Source organism: Panicum virgatum, chromosome 3N (assembly GCF_016808335.1).
Source record: "Panicum virgatum strain AP13 chromosome 3N, P.virgatum_v5, whole genome shotgun sequence".
Taxonomy (NCBI): Eukaryota; Viridiplantae; Streptophyta; class Magnoliopsida; order Poales; family Poaceae; genus Panicum; species Panicum virgatum.
In genome coordinates, this window is record NC_053147.1 from 24,323,035 (window position 1) to 24,346,529 (window position 23,495).

Sequence of the window (23,495 nt, forward strand, 5' to 3'; positions counted from 1 at the left end):
GCGGCCTAGTTTAATCATATCACCTTCATTGCTTTAAAATTAGGACTGTTACATAGACATCTCCATCGGCAATGATCAGCTGAATTTTAGTATATCCTGTCACTCACTGACCTTTATCCACGACACAAAGCACAAACACTGCTACACAATCAGCAACCCCCGAAGTTTTCTTCAGGCGTGCTTTGGTCAAATTCTACACCAGGTGCAAAGCCCAGTTGGCCGACTACGCGACCGGCGGCCAGTGCGCAGGGTCCTTGGACGTGTCCAGGGACGTCGGCGGTATCCACTGCCAGAACGCGGCCGGTGGCGGGTAGGTGGGGTACAGGACGAACTTGCCGGCCTGGGCAAACGCGGCCGGGTGGAATGACGGCGCGGATGCGGCAGGGTGCGGGAGGAAGGGTGCCGGGGCAGCCGCGGCGCTGACGCCCTTGAGCATCTGCTCCAGCCTCTCCCTCTCGGCCTTCAGCCTCGTCTTCTCGTCGCGCAGCTCAGACTTCTCAGCCTGCGGTCACACATTGAAACAGTAAATAAAAGCTCTGAACTAAGACATGCTTCAGAGGTTCATACTAGGAATGATATCCAGAAGCCGTGTCAGTTAATACCTTGAGGCTCTTGATGGAATCCTGGAGCGATTCATTTGATTGCTTGAGCTTTTGGGCCTCAGCACGCAGCTGGTTCAGGAGGCGGGCAGCGTCACTTAGAATGTCGACTTTGTCGGCCTTGGGCGGCTTCCCGGGCTCCAAGATGGCACAGAGTTCGTTGAACCTGGAGTAGCACATCAAAGCAGATGGTTGAAGATAATCATACTCGTGTTATGCCTACGCTTTGGGAGATTCATATTGACCACTGAATGTCTGAACTCTTCAACACACCTTTCGTTGAGCCTGTCTCGCCGGAGCTTTTCACGGCAAGCCTTGGTGCCGGGTGGGGCGCTGGACTCCGGCCGGGATCTAAAAAGAAGAAAAATGGAAACAAGAAACCCCGTCAAATTACGCTCGCGAACTCGCGGGCACCAGAATTGGTCCTAAAGTTTGTGATAGCTCCCAGCATCTGCGATGTGGACACCATCCACTTTCCGGCAACACTGCTAGTTCTGACTTTGACTGTGCAGTGAAACCGGGCCACAGATTATGGATCGGCACATGCCAAAGCTTCCAAAGTGGAGCATAATTATTAGACAGCAAATTCGGTAGATGTCTCTGCAAATTAATACTCTATCTTTTATGTGCAATATCATAACCTCAGAATTAGAATCGAGTACTCTGCTGGTTTTCTTTTAAGAATTATAAGCTAACAGCTAGACTGCCGATTCCTGAACAAATTCAACCTTCCTCCTAACAAATTCAGAGAACTGCTAATTAGATAGTTTATTATGTGCTACTAGATAAGTCGAGAAGAAGGTGATTGGTGATAATACTAGTAACGAACAAGCAACCAACAGCTCGCTAAAATCACCAAGCCTAACTATTAGAGGCTAAGGATCAAGTGAAAGGAACAAGGTAAGAGGGTTGCCTCTTCTTGGCGGCGGGGTTGTCCTGGACGCCGTCCTCCTTCCTGGGAGCATCGAACCCCAGTATCACGCTGCAAACCAGACCAATCAGCCACCACCAGCAGTTAGCCAACAACACATCAACAATCCATCCCAAGCCACCAACCAAAGAAGCATCAAGGAGGACCCCCCGCCGGAGGAGCAGCTCGGCAGCTCCCTCCTCAGTCCTCACCTGGAGACGGCCGGGTCGTCGACCATGTAGATGAACTCGGAGCCCTGGATCTCCTCCTCCACCAGCCCGTAGTCCAGCAGCCACCCGCCGGCCTGCCCCCCGCAGCTCATCGCGGCCCGCGGGCCGAGCCACCAGCAGATCTTTGCGAGCAAGGCGCGGGGCGAGCACGAGCCGGGGGAGGGGACGGAGGACGCCTCCGCTTGCTTGCCGTGTGAGGGGTGGATCGCGCGCGTGCGTGCTCGTGCTTGTGCCCGCCCCAGCCTCGCCTCCCCCCCACCTTCCTTTTGCCTTTTGGCGCGTCTAAACAACACGCGACATGGACGGACGCCGGGCTCCCTGACCTCCCCCTCCCGCGGGGTGGCTTTTCGCGAATAAAAAACGGCCTGGGTGCGGGCGAATCGGCGAATGGGGTCGCGTGGCTCGCTCGCTCCACCCTGGGCGGCTGGGCTGGGCTGGGCCCCGCCGCCGTGGGCGGATGGTTCCGCCGGAATCTCTAGTTTAATCGGTCGGGTGCGTGTCGCGCTGGTCGCCTCGGGAAAAACAGAAAAGAAAAATAGGGGTCGATAATTCCAGTGGGGTTGGCGCGGCCGCGCGGCTCGGTGGGAGCCCGTGTGGAGCTGAGCCGGGTCGCGTGGACGAGCCCGTGTCGTGCGGGTCCACGTAGCAGCGGCACGGGGACCGGCCGGTTCACCGGCGCCGGCCGCCGGGTTCATTTCGGAATACGGAGGGAGCAGCGGCCGAGGGGTCAAGAGATTCGGAGGCCTTTCGGCACTCGCCGCTCGATCCTCCCGTCCCGTTCCGTCCCCGTCGGTTTTCAGCGGCACGGCGGTATAGTAGTAGCCACGGCGATAAAGCCACGAAGGGGGCCATGGCGAAGGCCATGGCGCGAGGAGAAATGCACGGCACTGCCGCCATCGCGCCGTCGCTTTCCTACAGGGCCGGCCGGGCGTGAGGTGATCGAGGCCTTTGTTTGTGGCGTGTGGTTAGGCACTCCCTCCATTCTAAATTGTAAGTCATTCCAAAAATTTTGAAGAGTCAAACCATCTCAAAGTTTGACCAAAATTACAGAGAGAAACACAAAGATTTATGACATCAAATAGTTATACTATGAAAATATAGCTAACAAAAAATCTAATGATACTTAATTGGTATCATAAATGTTATTATCTAGTTATATATTTTTAGTCAAATTTGAAAAACTTTGACTCTCTAAAATTTTTAGAATGACTTATAATTTAGAACAGAGAGAGTAGTTATTAGTTTTTTTCCTTTTTACAAGTAAAAGAAGCTGGGCATACAATGAAGAGACGGTGTGCATAGCGCGATTTTGGCATGAGTTGAGACTAATCACCCGAACGTGTAACTAGATGCGGCTTGGTACTTGTGTGATGAAGGAACACCCGTGTGTCTAAAATTTGAGTGGTGAAGTCGCTTGGGAAAGTTTTCCTGTACTACGCCATCCTTCGGCTACCAGGAATTTCGGATTCGTCTTGTTATTGATTATCTGAGTTCTCATGGGGATTTTGGTACGGTTTGAGTGAGGTTAAGCCGGATGCATATATAATATTTTATCTGTGTACCGAACCGTGTGGAGCAACCCAACACCTGTATGGATAAAAAAATGTTTATTTTTTTCATTTCTGCGTATCATATAGTTCTTTGTTTCAGCATAATAAACAAGAAAATAAAACCAACAGAAAAACATATTGTACCCATTTCTATGTGTCTAGCACTGTTCTTCCTTCGATATAATAACTTCAACATGGTGTGTCTTAGGCTATGTTTAGTTGCTTCGTGTAAAGTTTTTGAAAGTGAATTTTTTCACATTTGAAGTATTAAATATAAACTAATCACAAAACTAATTATATAATTTATATGTAAACTACGAGACAAATTTATTAAGATTGTTAATTCATCATTTGCACATGTTTACCATAGCTTTACTATAGCAATTTAGTGTCTAATCATGGCCTAATTGGACTCATTAGATTCGTCTTGTTATTTACAAACAAACTATACAACTAGTTTTTTATTTCATCTAGATTTAATACTCCATGCATGTTCACACATATTCGATGTGATAGTTTTGGAATTTTAAATTTTGCATCTAAACAAGCCTTAATACGAAGCAACTGGACGATGCTATTAGCTAGATAATGCATCATTTAAATACGTGACGTAGGCGTCACGTTCCTCTAGCAAAGCTCCGAAAGAGCGTCGCGCCGCTTTTTTTTGTTTTAAAAAAGGAAAGCATTTCTATGTATCATTCCCCCACGAGGCGGTGGCCTCTCGGTGTGGCCACGTCATCCCAAATTTCCGTGGCCGCTTGATTTTACATCCACGATGTAGCTGATCTCTCGTATTTCCTCCTACCGACCTTCTTTTCACATTGCCTTTTCAATTTTTTGTCAGCGCCGCCTTCCGTTCTCGCCGGTTAACACCACTGCCCCCGCTGTTTCGTCTTCGTCCCTGAGCTCCCTTTCCCATTGGTACTTCCAGGAAGCTTCCTACCCATAGATTAGAAAAATTTCGCTGCATCCTCACGGTCTTCCACCGGGTCGCCACTGCCCCGCCCCCGCCCCCACCTCCGCACTGCCGCTGCCCGCTCCCTCCACCCCGCACCGCCGCCCCTCTCTCCTGCACCGAGGTGGAGCTCGGCCACGGCCTCCACCGGCGGGAGGCGGTCGCCCGCGGCTCCCGGCGGCACGCCGGGCGGAGCTCGGACCGGACTGGTTCCCTCCCCCCCCCGCCTCGCGCGGCCGTTGCTCCTGGCGGCGCGGCAGGAGAACGGGCCCGGTGGCGGCAGCTGCCTGATCCACTGCCCTCCTCCTTCTGGCCGGGCCGTGCTCCTGCGGCCGCGGTTACTGCTCCGACCGGCCCTCTCCAGCGGCCGATCAGGAGCACGAGCTCCACGGCCTCCCTCGTCGGCGCTCAAGCTCGATCGGCCTCGAGCTCCGTGGCGGCTCAGCGGCGACGGCGGGCTCAGCCGGCCTCCCTCCTCAGTCCTCCTCACTTCACTCGGCGGCTCCCCCTGGGCGTGCCTCCTTGCCGCGCCACCTCGCCGCGCTTCCCTGCTTCGCCCCAGCCGTACGTCCTTGCGCACCTCCTCGCCGCATCTCTCTCTCGGTCGCGCGGCGAGCGGGCGGTCCCCGCGCCACGCCGTTTTGCAGCGGATTCCGTGGCGGTGCGCGTGGCGCTTGAGTGGGCGCCGGCCACGCTACTGCTCCTCCAACTACGGCTCTCCACATCCCGCTCCATGCTCCTCCGACCCCTGGCCATGGGTCTGCCAGGCACCAGATCCGGCCGCCGCGGACCCACATCCTGCGGCACGGGCGCACCGCGCACGGTCAGGCAGTTTGGTGTGGCAGCCCCCCACGGCGGTGATGGAGCTTGGAGACCATGGCCACGGCAGCCGAGGCCGTGCGAAACATGGAGTGGGCGACGAGCGGGAGGGCGTCGTGGCGAGCGAGACTGCCGGAACGGCTCCTGTGACCACGGCCGCATCTCCCCTCATCATCCGCCCGTGATGCCTGCAGCGACTGTGTCCAGGTTCTCGGCCTCCATTCAAACTCTGCATCGTGGAGACAGCGACGGCCAGGAATAGGTCCACGCATAGCATCAGCTTCTGATTAGTGGTGACCTCTTCTCTTTTGGTCCTCTGCTCTTTTGATACCCGATTCAGATTCGGTGTTCGCCTGTGTCCAGGTTCTCGGCCTCCATTCAAGCTCTGCATCGTGGAGACGGCGACGGCCAGGAATAGGTCCACGCATAGCATCAGCGTCTGGCATCAGCTTCTAATTACTGGTGACCTCTTCTCTTTTGGTCCTCTGCTCTTTTGATACACGATTCAGATTCTGTGTTCTGATTTTTTTGAATTGGCCCAAATGATACAATTAGCGATGGTATGTTTTGTATGCTTGTCTGACCAGTTAAAGAGGTGTAACCAATTTTGCGAGTAGAGTGCAAACTGTCTTTGTGTTTACGCTTCTGATGCTTGACAATGTAGGTTCACCAAGAACATGAACATGAACCCTTGGAAAAACAAGCTTGTGTGAAGGATATGTGCAATAATTAAAAATGTGTTAACCAATGTCGAAAAACCTCCTGCATATTGTGCATAAGTTTCTTCTGTCAACCCTTTTTTTAACTAAACTTCAAATAGTAATAAGTAACTCTGTTTCAAATTTCATTGTAGTCTAACCATGTCATTTCCTAAACAATATTCCTTCAACAGGTCAACACCAGATCCTATGAGAACCCAAAAGTAGCAAGATCAACTGAAGCTCCACTAGCTAGCCATCAAACAAGCTACGGTACGCGCACAGTCATTCCTCAATGGCTGACAGGTTGGCTTTCCCTAATCTCTCCTCCTCCGTTGTTGCCTTTTAGAATTTTACCACTGTTTAGATAGAAGTTTTGATGCTCCCTGTGGATATTTGATTTATCATAGCACCAACTCATGAAAGGAATCCTCATGCTATTACTTTTTCTCCTGAACAAACTAATTAAGTTGGTCTATTAGGTTCTTAGATTTGCTGTCACTAAACAGTATGTATATCTCTTGCAGGTCATTCCGACTTCGTTTAAATATTTTCTCTATTTTGAATATTGATATTTGCACCTGTTTCAATGATCCTGAGCTATCCATGTCTTGAAGGCATATGATACAATGACAGTAAACTGAGTGGGTTACATTAGTATCTAGATAAAAAAATGTGGTTCCTATCTATTCTAGGCAATAATATTGAATGGTATGTTTTAATTAAATACTCAAAATACAGAGTAAACATGCTACTGATTGAGTAGATGGCAGCAACATTGCTTTGCCTGTGAGATAATCTTTTAATATTAATTATATTGCAAAAATGGTACTTTTACCTCTTATGTCCGCAGGCCACCTATTTTTCCTCCTGATCTTGCAAGTTGGTAGCTTTGTTGTTCTACAAGCTTACACTGATAAGGATGTAAGAAAGACAATGCCTGATGCCTGTTGTTGATAATCTAAGTTCGATATAATGTGCTTTCTCTAATGCTCCTGTTGTCTATTTTATATTACAGAAGGATGAATATTCTGCACTCTAAGTTGGGCTCCAGATCATGTTAATGGCTCACCGCTGCCGGTAGCAGCATCAAACAATAGGATCATTCGGTCCATCAATTATTACATCCTGGAGCTTGTGAATCTGAATTTTTTTTCTTGTGTTTATACATAGATTGGACCTTGACAGGACATGAACAAGTACATTTTGTTTTCTTCATGTTCACATTTCGATCAATGAATAAGGATAGTTGTTTTCTCCATGTTCACACGTTGGCCAGTATATATGAAAGGCAGGAAGAAATGAAACCATTTTACCATTTGTAATTGTAAAATGGTTTTCCCAGCAGTTATAAAGTAGAACCATCATGACAATCACTTCAGGTACGTTAATTTGGTTATTGATATTTCGGAAATGTATGCCAACCACTAGAGGCTCAGTACATGATAACTGGGGAAAAAAATAAGCATCCTAGGATTGAACTGTGAGTCCCTATACTTGGTTCTGCACTGAGCCTTGTAGCTTCACTACCTGTTGAAGAATGCATAAAGCAACTGTTTGTACAAAAACAGCACTAGCTGTACAAAGCCATGACCAAGGATCACCAATAGCACTTGGAGTGCCTTAGTAAGAATTAATAGTTATGAGGACTAAACCTCTATCTAATGCATATTAAGTATTTAAGTTCTTTGTTCCATATTAGAACTGCTTGTTTAATTTTGCGCAGCGTTTTGAAAATAAAGCAATGGTGCATGTCTGTATGGCCAACAAGAGAGCACAATTCCATTGCAAATATTTTGCATCTTGCTACCTTAACCAAATGTGATTGATCGGGCTATTTCAGCAAAATTATCCTCGAACTATTGGAATGCTAATCTGTATGGACCATTTAGTTACTTTGCCCATCTTATGACAATGATAACTCTACTAAATCTTTAATCAAACAGTTATCGCGCTTTCTGAAACAAAAAGGCAATCACCTAACTCTTTAACGACCAAAAATGCTCCTTGTGCTGCCTGAACAGTTTACACTATCATACATGCACTCCTTAATACTTGGGCTATACATCAGCTACCTGGGATGTTCCAAAAATGCTCATTGTGCTGCCTGAACAGCTTACACTATCATACATGCACTCCTTAATACTTGGGCTATACATCAGCTACCTGGGATGTTTTGCACAAACTGAGACACGTTACGATCTTATTTGGTTACACCTGGAAAAAAATAGAATTTTCTAAAACTTTAACTCACTTCTTTTTTCTCTTTTACCCGTTAGATCTTATAAAAAAAGATGTACATACCATTTTCATAAATGTACATTCCCCTGCAAATGAAAATATCTTTTACTACCATGATAATTACCTTTAAGATTAAAAGGGAATTATGCACGCAACTCTTTTCAGACCATCCCAAAACAGCTGCAACTATAGCTCGAATTTAGATTATGTACTTGGTAGTTTCTAGCCTTTTACTAGAGCACCAAATGTGTTTTGTTGTACATATAAAAAAGTGTTTTGTTGTAACATAAATGTAATCTATTGTCTATTAAAATTCCCTACAAATAATGTATAATATTAATATTATTGTTACCTACTGTGAGTTCGTACCTATATGCATTTTGTAGCACAAAAGCTTAATTAATTACATTAGCTATTTATATAACTCTAAAAAAAGAAACAAATACACGGTAAATATAAATGCGCGCACATATCTTCTCCAACCATATTGATTATTGATTTAATATAAAGAAATTATGAGCGCGCGCAATCCACTAGTTGCCACAATGACGACACCGGAGGCTCATAGTGACTTCATGGTCGATCCACGGATAATCGCCCGGCGGCCGGCGTGGACAATGGACGTGCTCTTTTCAAACCTAGCTAGCAGGTCTGGTAAGTGTGTGCTGTCAGCGTGTGATGACCGGTAGTTTCGTGTGCTCTTACACTGAGAAGTACTATAAAAAAAACTCTACGAGACTAGTGTGGAAACAACAGAAAAACCCACTAAGGCCTTGTTTAGATCCAAAACGCAAAATACAAAACTTTTATAAATCGTTTGCATGGTGTACTAAATGTAGTCAAAAAATAAATCACATTACACAAATGAACTGTAAATCTCGAGACGAATTTAATGAGCCTAATTATCATGTGATTAGACACTAAATTGTTACAGTAATGCTACAGTAAACATGCTCTAATGCTGGATTAACTAAGCTAATTAGATTTGCTTTATAGTTTACAGACAGATCTGTAATTAGTTTTGTGATTAGTCTACATTTAATACTTCAAATATTGAAGATTCTCTTCTAAAAATGCAAAATGCAAAGTGATCTAAACACATCCTAATTTGGAGCCGCCGTGAAAACATTTTGCGAATAATAATAATAATAATAATAATAATAATAATAATAATAATAATACCACACGCCTCACATCTCCCAATAATAATAATAATAATAATAATAATATTATTATCGGCTGAATATCGCATTGCCTTTTCTGTCACTCATGGGCTTTCTGGGTACGCCACGGAGCATCCGTGCGCTTGCGGATTTTATTCGTGACGTTATAAAGTACCAACAAGCTTTCTGGCGCCATTGCGGGGAATGATAGCTATATTATTATTATTATTATTATTATTATTATTATTATTATTATTATTATTATTATTATTATTATTATTATTATTATTATTATTATTATACCACACGCCTCACACTCCCAATAAACGTGAACGCATTCCTCATTGCCTTGAGGGGCCCGAGCACGGATCCGCAAAAGCCCCTGACTCTGGATTAACGTAATCATTTCTGGCTTAGCTTCCAGAATAACCCAGCCAAGATTAGGCGCGGGGCAAGCGGTGAGACGCGCGTGTCCGCCACAGTGCCCGTGCCCTTCGGGAGGCGGGCAAAGGCCGGTCCGATCCCCGGCCAACTTGCCTGTTTATCCAACGTCTTTGCCGAACCGCGTGGTGGGCTGGTGGCTACGGGTGCTTGCTTGTCATTGACTTGCGCGGGTGGCGGCCACATTGGGAGGCTGCCGTGCCGTCTCCCTCCCCTCCCAGGCGATTGATGGTGCCCCATCAGATGATGCGAAGATTCTCCCTGCTGTATGGTCCGTGACGACCTCTAATCCCCTTTTTTCCTCACCAGAGGAGATGTTCCATCGTGACGCCAGGATGGTGTCGGTATTGTGACGTGCGAAGCCCGTGAGTTTTCTTGGCAAAGTTGGTCGAGAAAAAGTTTTCTTGGCAAGGAGCGAGCGAACTCGGGGGACCATCGTGCATTCGTGCCGTTTTCCTGGTGCGCCAGCCGCCAGAGGCAACCGCACCGCGCACCGGCACCGGCGTGGTGCCGCGTCTCTATGCGCCACGTCATGCTGGAGACCACGTCCTGGGGCCAGGGCTCCCACTCTAGAGAACGCCGGTATGCGTCGGGTTCAAACGGTGAGCGTGGAAGCCATGACCGTCGCCGGCGAGGCCGTGCGGCGTCATGACCCCATCAAAGCTGTGACGGATTTCCGGAGGGACTAGAAACACATGCGCGGCTTTGCCGCGCCCTCCCTTGAGGGCCAGTTTAGGATTCAAAAATATCAATGATGCTTATAACATCGATATATGGTCATTGGAGCAAGCAAAGCCTTGGAAACCTGCATTGGTCTGTTAATCTTGAGTTGCTAGTGGTACAACCAGTATTCTTCTGAATGCTATAATTCTAGGTGTGATAGTGATTTCTATAACTTAAACCATCAGTACAGCAAGAAATTTTGTTGTACTACCATAACATAGGAGATTTAGGTGAGCATTCAAAGTAAGGCAAATTTTGTTTTAAAAGTTGGATACAACTTTTGTTGAAGATTGCAGATTGCTAGATAAGGGTATGCAAGTTTGCCTAAGTATGGATCACTGTCATCATCAAACTGATGACCAAACCCTTTGACATGAAAGCTGCAAGAGAATTTAACTGGTTTCTGTGTCTGCTCCATAGTTCATCATTGATCACCAATTGCAGGAACAAGCAAGAGTTGTCACACTTGAGCCGCACCCTACTTGCTTTGTACGAATAATTACGAATTTGTCATCCTGAGTCTTCGCTTTAAACCAAGGACAATTGCATTGCTAGGTACATCGTGCCTTAAGTTCTAGAAAACCATGTATACATCATGCAAATGAAAGCTATTGCCATGTTTGCTGGCATTCTTCGATTCAGAACTGTTTGCTTAGTAGTTGCCTTGGTAATTGTCGTTTCACACCTATGACAAACTGATAGTTTTGGTGCAATTCTATTATATTAATTAATATGATTATTTCAGTAAGATGGAGGCGTATCAATTGTCAACCATGAAATAATCAACAATGGTTGCAATAGAATTATAACTTTATAGAGAGGTACCTATCTCAAAAGGATTCATGTCTCTAGATCATTCTTGAATTCAATGTGTAGACTGAGCTCTCTTTTCATCATCCTTTTTGGTCCTTATAAAAATGGTTGTGCCTTAATGCCTAGGCGTATGATACATTGTTCATATAGGAGTTCAAAAGCAAGCTTGTTAATTCAATACATCTGCTTTTAAAGCATTGCTTGTTGATCGTTGCAAAATGAATATATGGTAAAAGATCTTACTCTGCTATATCAATTATTCAGATAATATGTTATTATATGATACATTCAATGGGACAATGCAATTCTTATTTCGGTAGGTTGCACAGTGCCTTACAAAGGAGAACGAAACCTAAACAACTATGAAGCTGTGGAGTGTGAGGAAGTTTATGAACATCCATGGAAAGAAGCAAATCTGTGATCAAAGAGCCAGCCATATTTAACCTTGCAGGTAAATAGGAAAGTCCAAAGATGCTGTCAGGCTAAACATTCAAATTAGCAGCCAGGGAAGGGGAAAAAAGTGATGATCTCTATGGGGCTATGGGAAAATTAACTTCAACGTGGTGCTGCACCTGTTCAATGAGTGACAGAAACAGATATGCAAGCAACAAGTAGGCAGTGTACCTCCAGGAAGATGTAAGAAAAAAAAAGTGATGATCTCTATGGAGCTATTGGAAAATTAACTTCAACGTGGTGCTGCACCTGTTCAATGAGTAACAGAAACAGATATGCAAGCAGCAAGTAGGCAGGGTAACTCTAGGAAGATGGCGGAACTATGTTTGCCGCTCCTTTCTATAGTTTTAGCTAGTGTTACTGTGTTAGAGGTATTTTGATCATTTATCTTTTCTGGAAAGGAGAATGTACTAAAATGGAGCCACATGGTATGTCCACCAAATTGCAGAACAACCATGGTAAAAAGTTCTTTTTTTTCTCATACAACCATGGATGCTCCAATCGTCTCCCACCTCAGCAAGGGATTCCAAAATATTGGAGAAGCCGCAACAGCTAGCACCATTAACAAACCACATTGCATCATATCTGTTAAAACAACATCGGCAATGCATAGATGAAGAAATGAGGGGAAGAAGAAATCTACTAACCACTGACAACGCCCAGATCGCTCGACATAGCAATATCCTCTTTATGCTGAGTGAAGTAATATTGTAAGCTCCACAACGCTCTCAATTTCTAAACTAATGCAACTGGATGCATCTGGACATTCAATGGTAAGAAAGATAATGGATAATCAATAATAGAATATGTCTGACAAGCGATAAGCTCAGAGAAAAAACTGAAAGGAGTAACATTAATCGCTAAAAGAAAAGAAAGGACAGAATATTAATATTGTTCAGTGTTAGGGAGGTTCAGATCTGTGCAGATTCTAAGTATAGTGATATATGCTCTGACTTAAGTCACAAAGGCTGCATCAGGGAGGCCTTAACAAATTGTCTTCGTTGCCTGCTGTCTCTCTATTCCTCTTCTCTTCATTTGGCCAAGCATAGAGCAGGAAGCAGTGGCGTTGCTGTAGAAACGGCACGGCAGCTACAAAAATTTAGGTTCGCGGCGGAAACCATTTTATTGCAAAATTTAAGATACTAATAATCTATGTTGTAAAGAACTGGACATGTGACATGCAAACACTTCTTTTTCATATCTTATTAAAATCAATTTCGGTTGTTCAAAACAAATGCTCCTAGAATTGAAAACTGGCCACAGCCTCTAGCTAAATTTACACACTACAACGGTATTGGCATTGCCAGCATATATCTAGTCTATATGTTTGCCAAGACCCTTCAATATTATTTAATTTTTATTGTTGTTTGTTGTATCCTGAGTATGCTTAACTTGGCAGCATGGTGTATTTGCAATCTTCGATAGTGTTGGATACTGAAATTCAAAGGAAAAAGGATATATGCAATTTCCTTGCAACAAATCGAAGGAGGAACAAAATATCAATGGACATGGAGGGTAAAAACTTTAAGCACTCTATTTGTACTTTTTTGTACCTGTCGGCTCAAGCATTTGGGGAGTCAGCATGGAAGGGAGGAGCAGCATCCAGATAAACGCGAAGAGGCAACGGCATCTGATGCTCAGCACCCACGGGCCTGACGCTGGTTGGAGATTGAAGGTTGGCGAGCGAGTCGGGGTCAGGCCGACGGCAAGGTAGCCGAATGCTGAAGGGGAGTTGGGAAAGCCTGGTGGAGGTCGAGCCAATGCCTGCACCACCAGCCGCGCCGGGTCGTAGACTCGCAGTGGCCGCTGGGGCGCTGCTGGCGCTGGAATGGCCGGGTTCGCCGGCCCGTCTGCGTCGGGGTCGCTAGGGAAAGCCTAGTGGGGGTCGAGCCCACGCTCGCACCGCCGGCCGTGCCGAGGTCGCGGTGGCTGCTGGAGGCCCCTGCCTGCGCCGGGATGGCCGGGATCGGAGTGGCCGAGTTCGCCGCGCCCGCACCCCGTCTGCGCTGGGTCTCCGAGTCTGCTAGGCTGTCACCCGCGCGGCCACATTGGGATGGCCGGGAACGCAGCGCCCGCGGCGGCGAGGCTGATGCTGGGAGTGGGAGGAGAAGCGAGGTGTGGGCTGTGAGTGGGTTCGCGAGGATTCCCGACCCTTGACGGCTTAACGGGTGAGACACCGCTAAGGATCCCGATCGGACGGTCTGTATCGTGTCTTGGTCAGATCCGATGGCTATGGGGTTAGCGGGCGACATGGCCCTATCGGCGCCCGCGGTTTGGTCCAGGAATCCCGAGTCTGCTAGGCTGTCACCCGCGCGGCCACATTGGGATGGCCGGGAACGCAGCGCCCGCGGCGGCGAGGCTGATGCTGAGAGTGGGAGGAGAAGCGAGGTGCGGGCTGCGAGTGGGTTCGCGAGGATTCCCGACCCTTGACGGCTTAACGGGTGAGACACCGCTAAATCCCGATCGGACGGTCTGTATCGTGTCTTGGTCAGATCCGATGGCTATGGGGTTAGCGGGCGATGTGGCCCTATCGGGCGCCCGCGGTTTGGTCCAGCAATCGTAGATAGAGATTGGGTGTCTTCGCTGTGAGCGCCGCCGCCGCCGCGTTGTTGGTGCTTGGCGCACGGGCCTGTTGTCCGGGTGTGGCCCGCCCCGATGGTGCCCCCGTGCTGGGATTTTTTTCATTTTTGTATTTAAAAAAAATTAAAATTTCAAAAATATATGGTGGTTTCGAAAAATTTCAAAACGATACCCTGTCGCCCCTTGCCTGGGCGACAGGGGGCCTGTCGCCCTCTGGCTGGGCGACAGGACCTAAATGTAAAAAAAAATTTATATTTAGATCCTGGCGCCCGGGACGCATTAAACAACGAACTTGTAAAATAGATATAAAATCGTAGAAAAATCGGAAAAATACAAACTCAACTGTTCTGGATTCTATGAAACAAGATATACAATTTTTTTTATAAAGTTTTTCATTTGATCAATGTATCTTGCTCTATTTTAAATACTAGTTTAATGCACTTTTATTTAAATCTCAAGATCCATCCTTTGGATGCAGGTCACCTTTGGCTAGAGTGTTTCATATGGTGAGCATAGGCTTGTACAAAATTGGTAGATCCAGAAAACATTTCTAGAATAAGTTTTTAAATTAAATCTTGCAATATGTCTAGTTTAAATGGGTTATTTATCCATGCTGCTATACTGAGTTTTAGAAGCCATAACTTTTACAGTACCATTATTTTATTTCCTAAGAGTTATAAAAAAATTTTGGTAAATTTTAGATAAGCACAACTAGACCAAATGAATTATGACTAAGGTAAATGCACTAAATCAAGAAAAATAGTTCTTGTACCTAGAAAAAATTGAAATAATTCATTTGGTCTAGTTGTGCTTATCTAAAATTTAGCAAACTTTTTTTGTAGCTCTTAGGAAATAAAATAATGGTACTGTAAAAGTTATGGCTTCTAAAACTCAGTATAGCAGCATGGATAAATAACTCATTTAAACTAGACATACTGCAAGATTTAATTTAAAAACTTATTCTAGAAATGTTTTCTGGATCTACCAATTTTGTACAAGCCTATGCTCACCATATGAAACACTCTAGCCAAAGGTGACCTGCATCCAAAGGATGGATCTTGAGATTTAAATAAAAGTGTATTAAACTAGTATTTAAAATAGAGCAAGATACATTGATCAAATGAAAAACTTTATAAAACAAAAGTTGTAGATCTTGTTTCATAGAATTCAGAACAGTTGAGTTTGTATTTTTCCGATTTTTCTAAGATTTTATATCTATTTTACAAGTTCGCTGTTTAATGCGTCCCGGGCGCCAGGACCTAAATGTAAATTTTTTTTACATTTAGGTCCTGTCGCCCAGGCAAGGGGCGACAGGGGTATAGTTTTGAAATTTTTCGAAACCGCCATATATTTTTGAAATTTTAATTTTTTTTAATACAAAAATGAAAAAAAATCCCCCGTGCTGCTAGAGATCGAAACAGCTAGCGCACGGCCCGGCCCGGCCGCAAGAATTGTTTCCAGGTCCATGGAGCGACTTGCGGGCTGAGGATCATCTTGAGATTCGAGTGTGGGCTGTGTGTGGACGCGGAGAGGGCGTGTGCAGAGTTGAGTGGACCGCGTCGCGTGTCGAGCTTTGTTTGTTGGATCAAATCAGAAATGGGCCGTCCAAGGTTCCTTGGGCTTCCAAATATTCCATTCCTTGTTTTCCTCATTTTTTCCCCGCAGCTCCTATTGGTCCTATGGGTTTTTTTTGCATCATATTGCTCCGTATTGCTCCTATGGTTAAGACTCTTTTATATCTGTACCATTATAAAAGATAGTGTTTATCTGTATACTACTAAAAAATTTGTTCGCACCTGTGTATCATCGCGCTAATTTTTTTCCTGTACCATTCCGTCCAATTTCCATTAGGATTTAATGGTTTGAGAGCACTAATAGGTAGGACCGGGTGTGTAAATTGACCATTTTACCCATTGCACGGCGCACTCGCAAAAGACGATGACGATGACGGCGGCGACGGGTTCGAGTTCGCCACGACGGCCAGGAACGCCGGCGGCGCTGCGGGCACACGCCAGCGACGTGTAGGCGGCGGCCTTCGCGGACGAACTGCTCCGCGCCGGCGCGCCGCTCCCGCTGAGCCTGCCCCCGCCACTGCAGCGCCAGGCCTACTCCGCGGCCGGGCACCTCGACCGCGACGTCGCCCACGCCGGCGTCGTCGACCGCAGGGGCGCACACCGGGGATTCGACCCTTCGCCGCGGCGCTTGAGAAGGTGCGCCGGGACAGCGCCGCCGCCACGCCCAGGCGCGAGGTCTCTCTCGCCGCTCCGTGCGGCGGACGCCGACGCGCCCTCCTCCGCGCGCGCGAAGAGCAGCAGCTGCTCGCACGCGCCGCGCCTGGCACCCGCCGCGGCCGCGCAGAAGAAGGCGAGGCGGGCGAGGAGGGGCGTCAGGCACCTGCTGTGCCGGGCGGTGATGCGCCGTTGCTCCCAAGGCCCGCTGGCCGCGTAGGAAGGACGGCGTCTCTCGTGAGAAGCAAATGCAAGCGATGCCTCTCTGCATATGATAATTTTTTAGTTAGATTGGGTCGCCCCATGTGATGGTGAGCAGCGCAAGCCAAAGAGAAACGTTTGTGAAATCCAATCACGCACACGGTGGCGAGAAGTCGATTCAAGTCATGCGAGGAATCTATATTGTTTTAGGAATTTTATCTTTTCAGAATCTTTACAACGATTGAAAGAAAATAAAAATCGTCCAACGATTTATGTGTACGATTTTTAAAGAAAATACCTCTATTCTACTATATTTGGTTCACATGCATAGCAGTAAACTGCATCGGGAAGCACACAAAAGAGTGGTATGGAGAGCAAATCAATTTTAGGCACTAAAGGGTATAACGATCTTTTTGCACTCCCGTTAGCCTCTGTGAGCTATCCATCTGTCTAAAATGGTATACAGGGCAAAGAAAATTCGCACGATGATACACAGTGCGAACAAACTTTTTAGTGGTACATAGGTAAGCCCCATCTTTTTTAATAGTACAGAGCTAAAAGACTCATGGTTAAGGCGGGTTTAGGCGCTTGTCAGATTTGCTACTCCCGACGCATAGCTCGGTTTTCAATGTATAATCATGTATATAATTTTTATAGACATGTCATCCTGTATTCCTATGTATGATATGGTTTCCTAGATTGTAATTGATTCTTCCTCTTAATAAGTATAGAAAACGTGGCAGGGCATGTTTGTGCAAAAAAAAAAAATCAGAAACTCCTCGCACTTTTCTAGATGCAAAAAGGGTACTAGCAGGGTAACCATTGCCATTCTATGCTAAGACATGAAGGAAACCAAATAATAACAATAATTTATTTCATCATGTCTGATTTCGATTTATTTCAGTTTATTCTCTCTCAAAAAATATTATTACTTTCTTTTCGAGCCGAATACTAAGACATGGGGTTGGACCTCAGGTTTAGTGTTATCCAAAATTATTTAAGAATAGCCATTACACATGAATGATTAGAACTATGGCGTAGCATTTCTTTGTTCCATATAGTCTTATAGAAATTTTTCCACAAGAAAAAAATTATAAAAGAATCTAACATTTTCATCTGTCCCAGTGGTCTGAACACGGTGGTTGATCGAGCTCGCTCCCATCTCTGTGAATGTAGGGCTTGAAGCAAGATATTGTATTCTTGTCAGATTTGGGACTTGAGTTATATTAGTTGTGAGCGTACAAACAAATAAATACAATGGGGTGTAGGCAAATAAATAGAGATTCACCACTTTTTTTTGAAAGTCTTACAGTTGCACCGCATTGTCATTAAGGAGAAGAAGCATGCAGATTGTTCTTACAAAGGTATATTTACATAAACTCAAAGAAACGCAACTCATAGCTAAAAGATGTAATCATAAGAGGAACTGATCTAGCTCAGCCTCGCAGGTCAATTTATACGTTGTAGCATCTCCATCTTGATTTCATACGAATTTACAACCGGGGGGGGGGGGGGCGTGTACGTAGACATCAAGTATGGACATCGCTAACAAATACTTGTTGTTTCTTTGGACAACGTCGTTTGTCGTCTTGTATCCTTTTGCCACGGTTTCACGTCCACAAACTTGATCTTGTATGTATTTGTCGGTACCCCAGGACTGGGGTACCCCCTCTTGCTGTGTCTAAGCAAGAGCCTTGTAGTTATCCTTAACTACGTCCAGCAGCCGGACCCCTGCGGTCCGGAGCCCTGCTCACCCGACAGCGGTCCCGGACCCGTCCCCTGGTTGGGAAAGGTCCGGGAGCACCACGTGTTCCGGGAAAAACTGGCGCTCAGCCCGAACGGTCGGAAGCTCCGGACCTCCCGCAGAGGTCCGGATCCCCAGGGAATCCCGGACCCCCCATGGGGTCCGGGACCCCTGTATAGTAACTGGACCCCTCTCCAAGGGAAGGAATCGACACCCCTCCCCGGGGGGGTCCGGAGCCGACACGTGTCTACAAGCACAGACACATATACAAGGTCGCTTGGTCTCCATACTAAGCCTCACCCACCACTGCATTCATTATGGTATGTGGACGTCCGCATTGATGTAGCAGAAGCCGATGCGATTCTTTGACCAGGGGGCACTATTGATCGCGTATTACCAAGATAGTGGAGCTGCTGGCGCCGCCCACGCCGCGCCTGCTAGTCTGCCATAACAGATGGATACGACGGCTCGGCTTCACCCATTATGACGCCTACATAATAGCCTCCACAGGTCACGCCGCAAGCTACGTTCCCCCAACGGGCACCTTGTTGACATGACAAGAGAAGACCTCCCTTCGTCAGAGAGTGTGCAGGGCATGTAAGCATATCGGAGGAAAGATTCGCAACCACTGTAGCTGTTTAAATTACTCTGTGCAGTACGCTGCACAGTCGCGTTGGGCCCATCTGTCGGGGCATCAACGCCCTATGTATCCGCACCCCTTGGTCTATAAAAGGGGGGCGTCCGCTAGAAGAAAGCCAGGCTGGGGGGAGAGCCAAGACCCAGCAGAGGATAGATTCATACACAACCAAGATCAATACCACTCCCAGTGGACGTAGGGTGTTACGCTCCGGCGGCCCGAACCACTCTAAATCGTGTGTTCTTATGTGCTTGTCTCAGAGCTAGATTAGCCCAATCGCCTAGTACCTTCCCGAGTACTCCCTCTCTGGGAATATGCGGGTGCGTACCGCCACCCGGCTGTGGGTACCCTAGAAATCCCATGACAGTATTGATGTTTTTCTGACACCCTTTTCTAATGATGGAAATCTTTATCTTATTATTTGATCAACAAACGGAGCTTCCACGTTCGCTCTCAAGGTCTAGAAATTTTCACGTTAATCAGAGAAAAATAGAAAAATAAAAATTACACACCACTGCCATTATGATAAAAATTAGCCTAAAATACCCCTGTGCCTAGCTAAAAATCACCCACCAATGCCATTATGAAAAATTAAATATAAAATATTATTTAGCTATATATATCAGTTACAAACATATACTATTAATAAAAACTAAAGCTAACAACAATCAATGAAAATAAAACAAAATAAGAATAATTATAAGCATAATATTATTAAAACTCAACAAATTAAATTGTTATTATAAATAGATCATATTTGAATTGTTTAACCAATAATAAGACATAATTTATGATAATAAACAGGATGATGTAAGGTAAAAAAATAGTATAATTTTTAAATAAGAATATAACGATATGTTAATTTTTGAATTTTCAATACTAGATTTGGGCTGGCTATACACCTAGTTTCCTAAAAAAGTCAAAAAGCGCCTCAAACGCCACTAAAAATGACACGCACGAACGGGGCCCGGCAAGTGAGATATACTCGTCGTGTTGCAGCAAAGAGGGCAATTATACTCGTCGTGTTGCAGCAAAGAGGGCAATTCCCATAAGATATTTTCCTTTTTCATCGTGGCCAATGTTTAGCCAAGGATTAAGGGGACCCTCCCAATCCCCTCGCCACTTTCGTCGCCGATTCACTGTATTATGGGCCCAAGAAAAACCGTTAAGCAACCATCCCAGAGAAACGAGAGCGGATCGAACAGAACAGCGCGATTAGTTTAGGTTTTCCTGACCTGACCCCTAGCAACTAGCAAGATTACAAGAACCCAACAAACTGAACAATTTCTTTATAGAAAAAGGCTACCATTTGAGTCCCGATGGCTTGGAGCTTGTTTAGATGAGTTTGTATTTTGCGTTTTTGTGTTTTTGCAAAGAAATCTTTAATATTTGAACTAATTGCAGATTTTGTCTGTAAATTATGAGACGAATCTAATGAGCCTAATTAATTCATCATTAGAGCATGTTTACTGTAGTATTGCTGTAGTAATTTAGTGTCTAATAACGTCCTAATTAGACTCATTAGATTCGTCTCGCGATTTACAATCTATTTATATAATGTGATTCATTTTTCGACTGCATTTAATATATTATATAAATGATTTACAAAAATTATATATTTTGTGTTTATAGATCTAAACAAAGTCTTGTTTATCCATCCATGCCATGGCATGCCATGCAACAGGCAGCTGCAGTGCTGGCAGAGTAGCAGCAGCTCTAGGGCGTCTAGCTGCAGGCAGAAGCGACAGAAGCTTGAAGCCACGCTTCGTCTCTAAATAATTGTCATTTTTGCTTTTAAAGAAATAATTTTGATTAATTTTATATAAAAATATTAATATTTATGATACATAATTAATATCATTAGATAGATCTTTTAATCTAGTTTTTTAATAAATTTATTTAAAGATATAAATGGTGCGCTTTTTTACAAATCAAATTAAACTTTTGACATGCATACCAATAATGACAGTTAAAAAGATATACAGAGAGAGACTAGCTAGACCAGTGTGCAGGGGCAGGGGCAAAGGGTGCCGTGAGGGGATGCATGATGCAAAGGCCATCCAATCCTACACCAACGCTTCCTTGCACTCCAGTTCCGGTTCAGAGCGCCTGTGCTTGCTGTGCCTGCTGCCAGGCCGCATTTCCCAAGAAAAGCAATTATTCTATGCGGGCACAGTGCCGCATGTCATTTCCGAGGCGAAAGCACGTTGCGCCACTGTGAGTCTGTGACAGCGGCGGCCGGCCGGCCGGCCGGAGCAGGAGGAGGTGGCCACTCGGATTAGACAAAACAAAAGCATCTCTTTGAAAGTGCATGGCAAATCCAGGGACGGAACATCTGATCAGCCATATTTTAAGAGTGGAAAGAACATATGCTTAACGGGAACCCCACTACTACCCGACGCGGATTAGGCTAGGGATCAAAAGGCCGTCGGCCTTTAGCTTTGGGTGCTTGGGCACTCAGGTGCTGTGGCCCAGGCCATGCATGCGCCGGCGCCTGATGAGGCTGCTGCAGTGCTACGCTTTGCTATCCTGTCACTTGATTGAGAAATGTTAGTGACACTGAGAAGAAGATGAGGATGGCTGTGTTTAGTTCCCCCGAAATTTACTGTAGCGTTGGTGAAAAAACACTGTAGCGTATTGTAGCACGTTTCGTTTGTTTGGGGTTGATATTGTCCTACCATGACCTAATTAGGCTCAAAAGATTCGTCTCGCAACGTACATCAAAACTATGCAATTAGTTTTTTTATTTACCTATATTTAGTACTCCATGCATGAATCATTTGCTATATTTAATGTTTTGATGTGATGGAGATGTGCTGTTTTTGCGGGGTTTTTGGGAACTAAACAGGGCCGATAGGTCCTGGCGTTAAAAGCAGGGAGCTGCCACTACTGCTCAGAGAAGAGAAGGATGCGAGCAAAGGCTTCCCGGTGCTGGTGCAGTTGCTCTCGGCTGCCTGCCAACCAGCCTGGGTGAAAAGATGTCGTTTGGGTACTGTGGTTGTAGCATCAGTATGTACAACGGAGTTCTCCGGTACTCCCTCCGTTTCTAAATAACTGTCGCTTTTACTTTCTGAAAAATAATTTTAATTAATTTTATATAAAATATATTAACATTTATAATACATAATTAATATATATATCTTTTAATCTATTTTTTAACAAATTTATTTGGAGATACAATTGTTGCATGTTTTTTCTACAAATTGAGTCAAATTTGTGACACGCACACCGACGGCGACAGTAAAAAGGGACAGAGGAAGTAATAAAACTGTAAAAACAGTACTTTATTAAATTTTTTAAAAAAAATATGTATTATGAGATGGCCGCGGGACTGTCCCTTGACAAAGCAACAAAATGTGGGGACAAAAGGAATAAAGCACCTCCCTCCCCTCTTGGTCCCATCACAAGGTAGAGAGTACTTTGAGAGGGAGTTTAGTTCACAAAATTTTTTAAGTGAAAAGTTTTAGACAATATTTGACCACTAATTGGAAGTATTAAACATAGACTATTTATAAAACTAATTACATGGATGAACGGAAAATCACGAGACGAATCTATTAAGACTAATTAATCTGTCATTAGAGGTTGGTTACTGTAGCATAACATTTTCCAATCATAGTCCAATTAGGCTTAAAAAATTCGTCTCGTAATTTGAAAGAGCATCTAGTCCCCTAGTGGGTTTTGGAGTATTGATTGACAACACGATTAAATGACTAACTTGTTTGCATGAGATCATGAGCAGGTATTTAATTAAGTAATGGGTGCTAAATAAAATGGCTCAGGTGGTGCAAGCAAATGTGTTTATCCCATTGGTAAAATGTGTATGTGACAAACAAAACAAGAAAAGAAAAATAGAGCAAGGTATTCATGGCTAATATAAAAGCTCTAATATGAGAAGGCTTGTTTCGGTTTAAAATGGGATTTAAAGTGACAAGTAAAGGTTTTGTGAATGAGATGTGATATTCTTATGCATAATCTCAAATATGGAAGATCTTGTCACATGTGATAAATGGTTATTACCTAAAGAAGCAAGTAAGGCAAAAGAGAATGAGACATGAGTTGATGCATATATGATGTCTCAAATTGGAAAGCTTGCATATAAGATTGAATTGAGAATTCAAACTGACAATAAAGATTTCATGCATGACACAAATCAATATGAGTTCAAGATGAACGGCTAGGATAAAGGTAGAGGACCGAGAGGCGTGTTTCAAGAGGCTACGCAATCGACGGCTTGGGGGAAGCAAAGAAATCGATACGGGTCAAAAGCCGGAGATCCTAGAGTCATGGAGAGCTCTATGTTGCAGAGTGTCATTATTCAAGTAAAGAAAGTGACTTGTGAATCAAGTTGGATTTCACTCCTATGCAAATCAAAGATTCAAAGTCACTAGCTCAAAGTGGGTATGCTCAAAGAATGAAGATGTTGATGCCCTCAAAGTACTGAAGAAAGGACGGCATGATCAAATTGGATTTCATTGTAAGTTAAATGTGATACAAGTCTACATGAAGC

General features: G+C 44.9%; 2 protein-coding genes and 1 long non-coding RNA gene across 3 annotated transcripts; 1 reads left to right on the forward strand and 2 right to left on the reverse strand.

Annotated features, from left to right (window-relative positions):
• Positions 1-6: 6 nt before the first annotated feature.
• Positions 7-2,016, reverse strand: LOC120665285 (transcription factor ILR3-like). Its single transcript, XM_039944807.1, has 6 exons — positions 1,999-2,016; positions 1,722-1,965; positions 1,513-1,581; positions 873-950; positions 603-765; positions 7-502 (listed from the first exon to the last, which is right to left on the reverse strand). The coding sequence occupies exons 2-6, from the start codon at positions 1,829-1,831 to the stop codon at positions 224-226; spliced, it is 699 nt and encodes a 232-aa protein (XP_039800741.1). The 5' UTR covers positions 1,832-1,965; positions 1,999-2,016; the 3' UTR covers positions 7-223.
• Positions 2,017-2,589: 573 nt separating this feature from the next.
• LOC120667687 (formin-like protein 6) lies at positions 2,590-7,128 on the forward strand. Its single transcript, XM_039947713.1, has 4 exons — positions 2,590-2,669; positions 4,221-6,067; positions 6,615-6,685; positions 6,780-7,128. Exons 1-2 carry the CDS (start codon positions 2,590-2,592, stop codon positions 5,323-5,325), a joined length of 1,185 nt encoding a protein of 394 aa, XP_039803647.1. The 3' UTR covers positions 5,326-6,067; positions 6,615-6,685; positions 6,780-7,128.
• A 4,307-nt stretch (positions 7,129-11,435) lies between these two features.
• LOC120665287 lies at positions 11,436-12,316 on the reverse strand. Its single transcript, XR_005671135.1, has 2 exons — positions 12,243-12,316; positions 11,436-12,147 (listed from the first exon to the last, which is right to left on the reverse strand). It is a non-coding gene; the product is annotated as an uncharacterized LOC120665287 (long non-coding RNA).
• Positions 12,317-23,495: the final 11,179 nt, after the last annotated feature.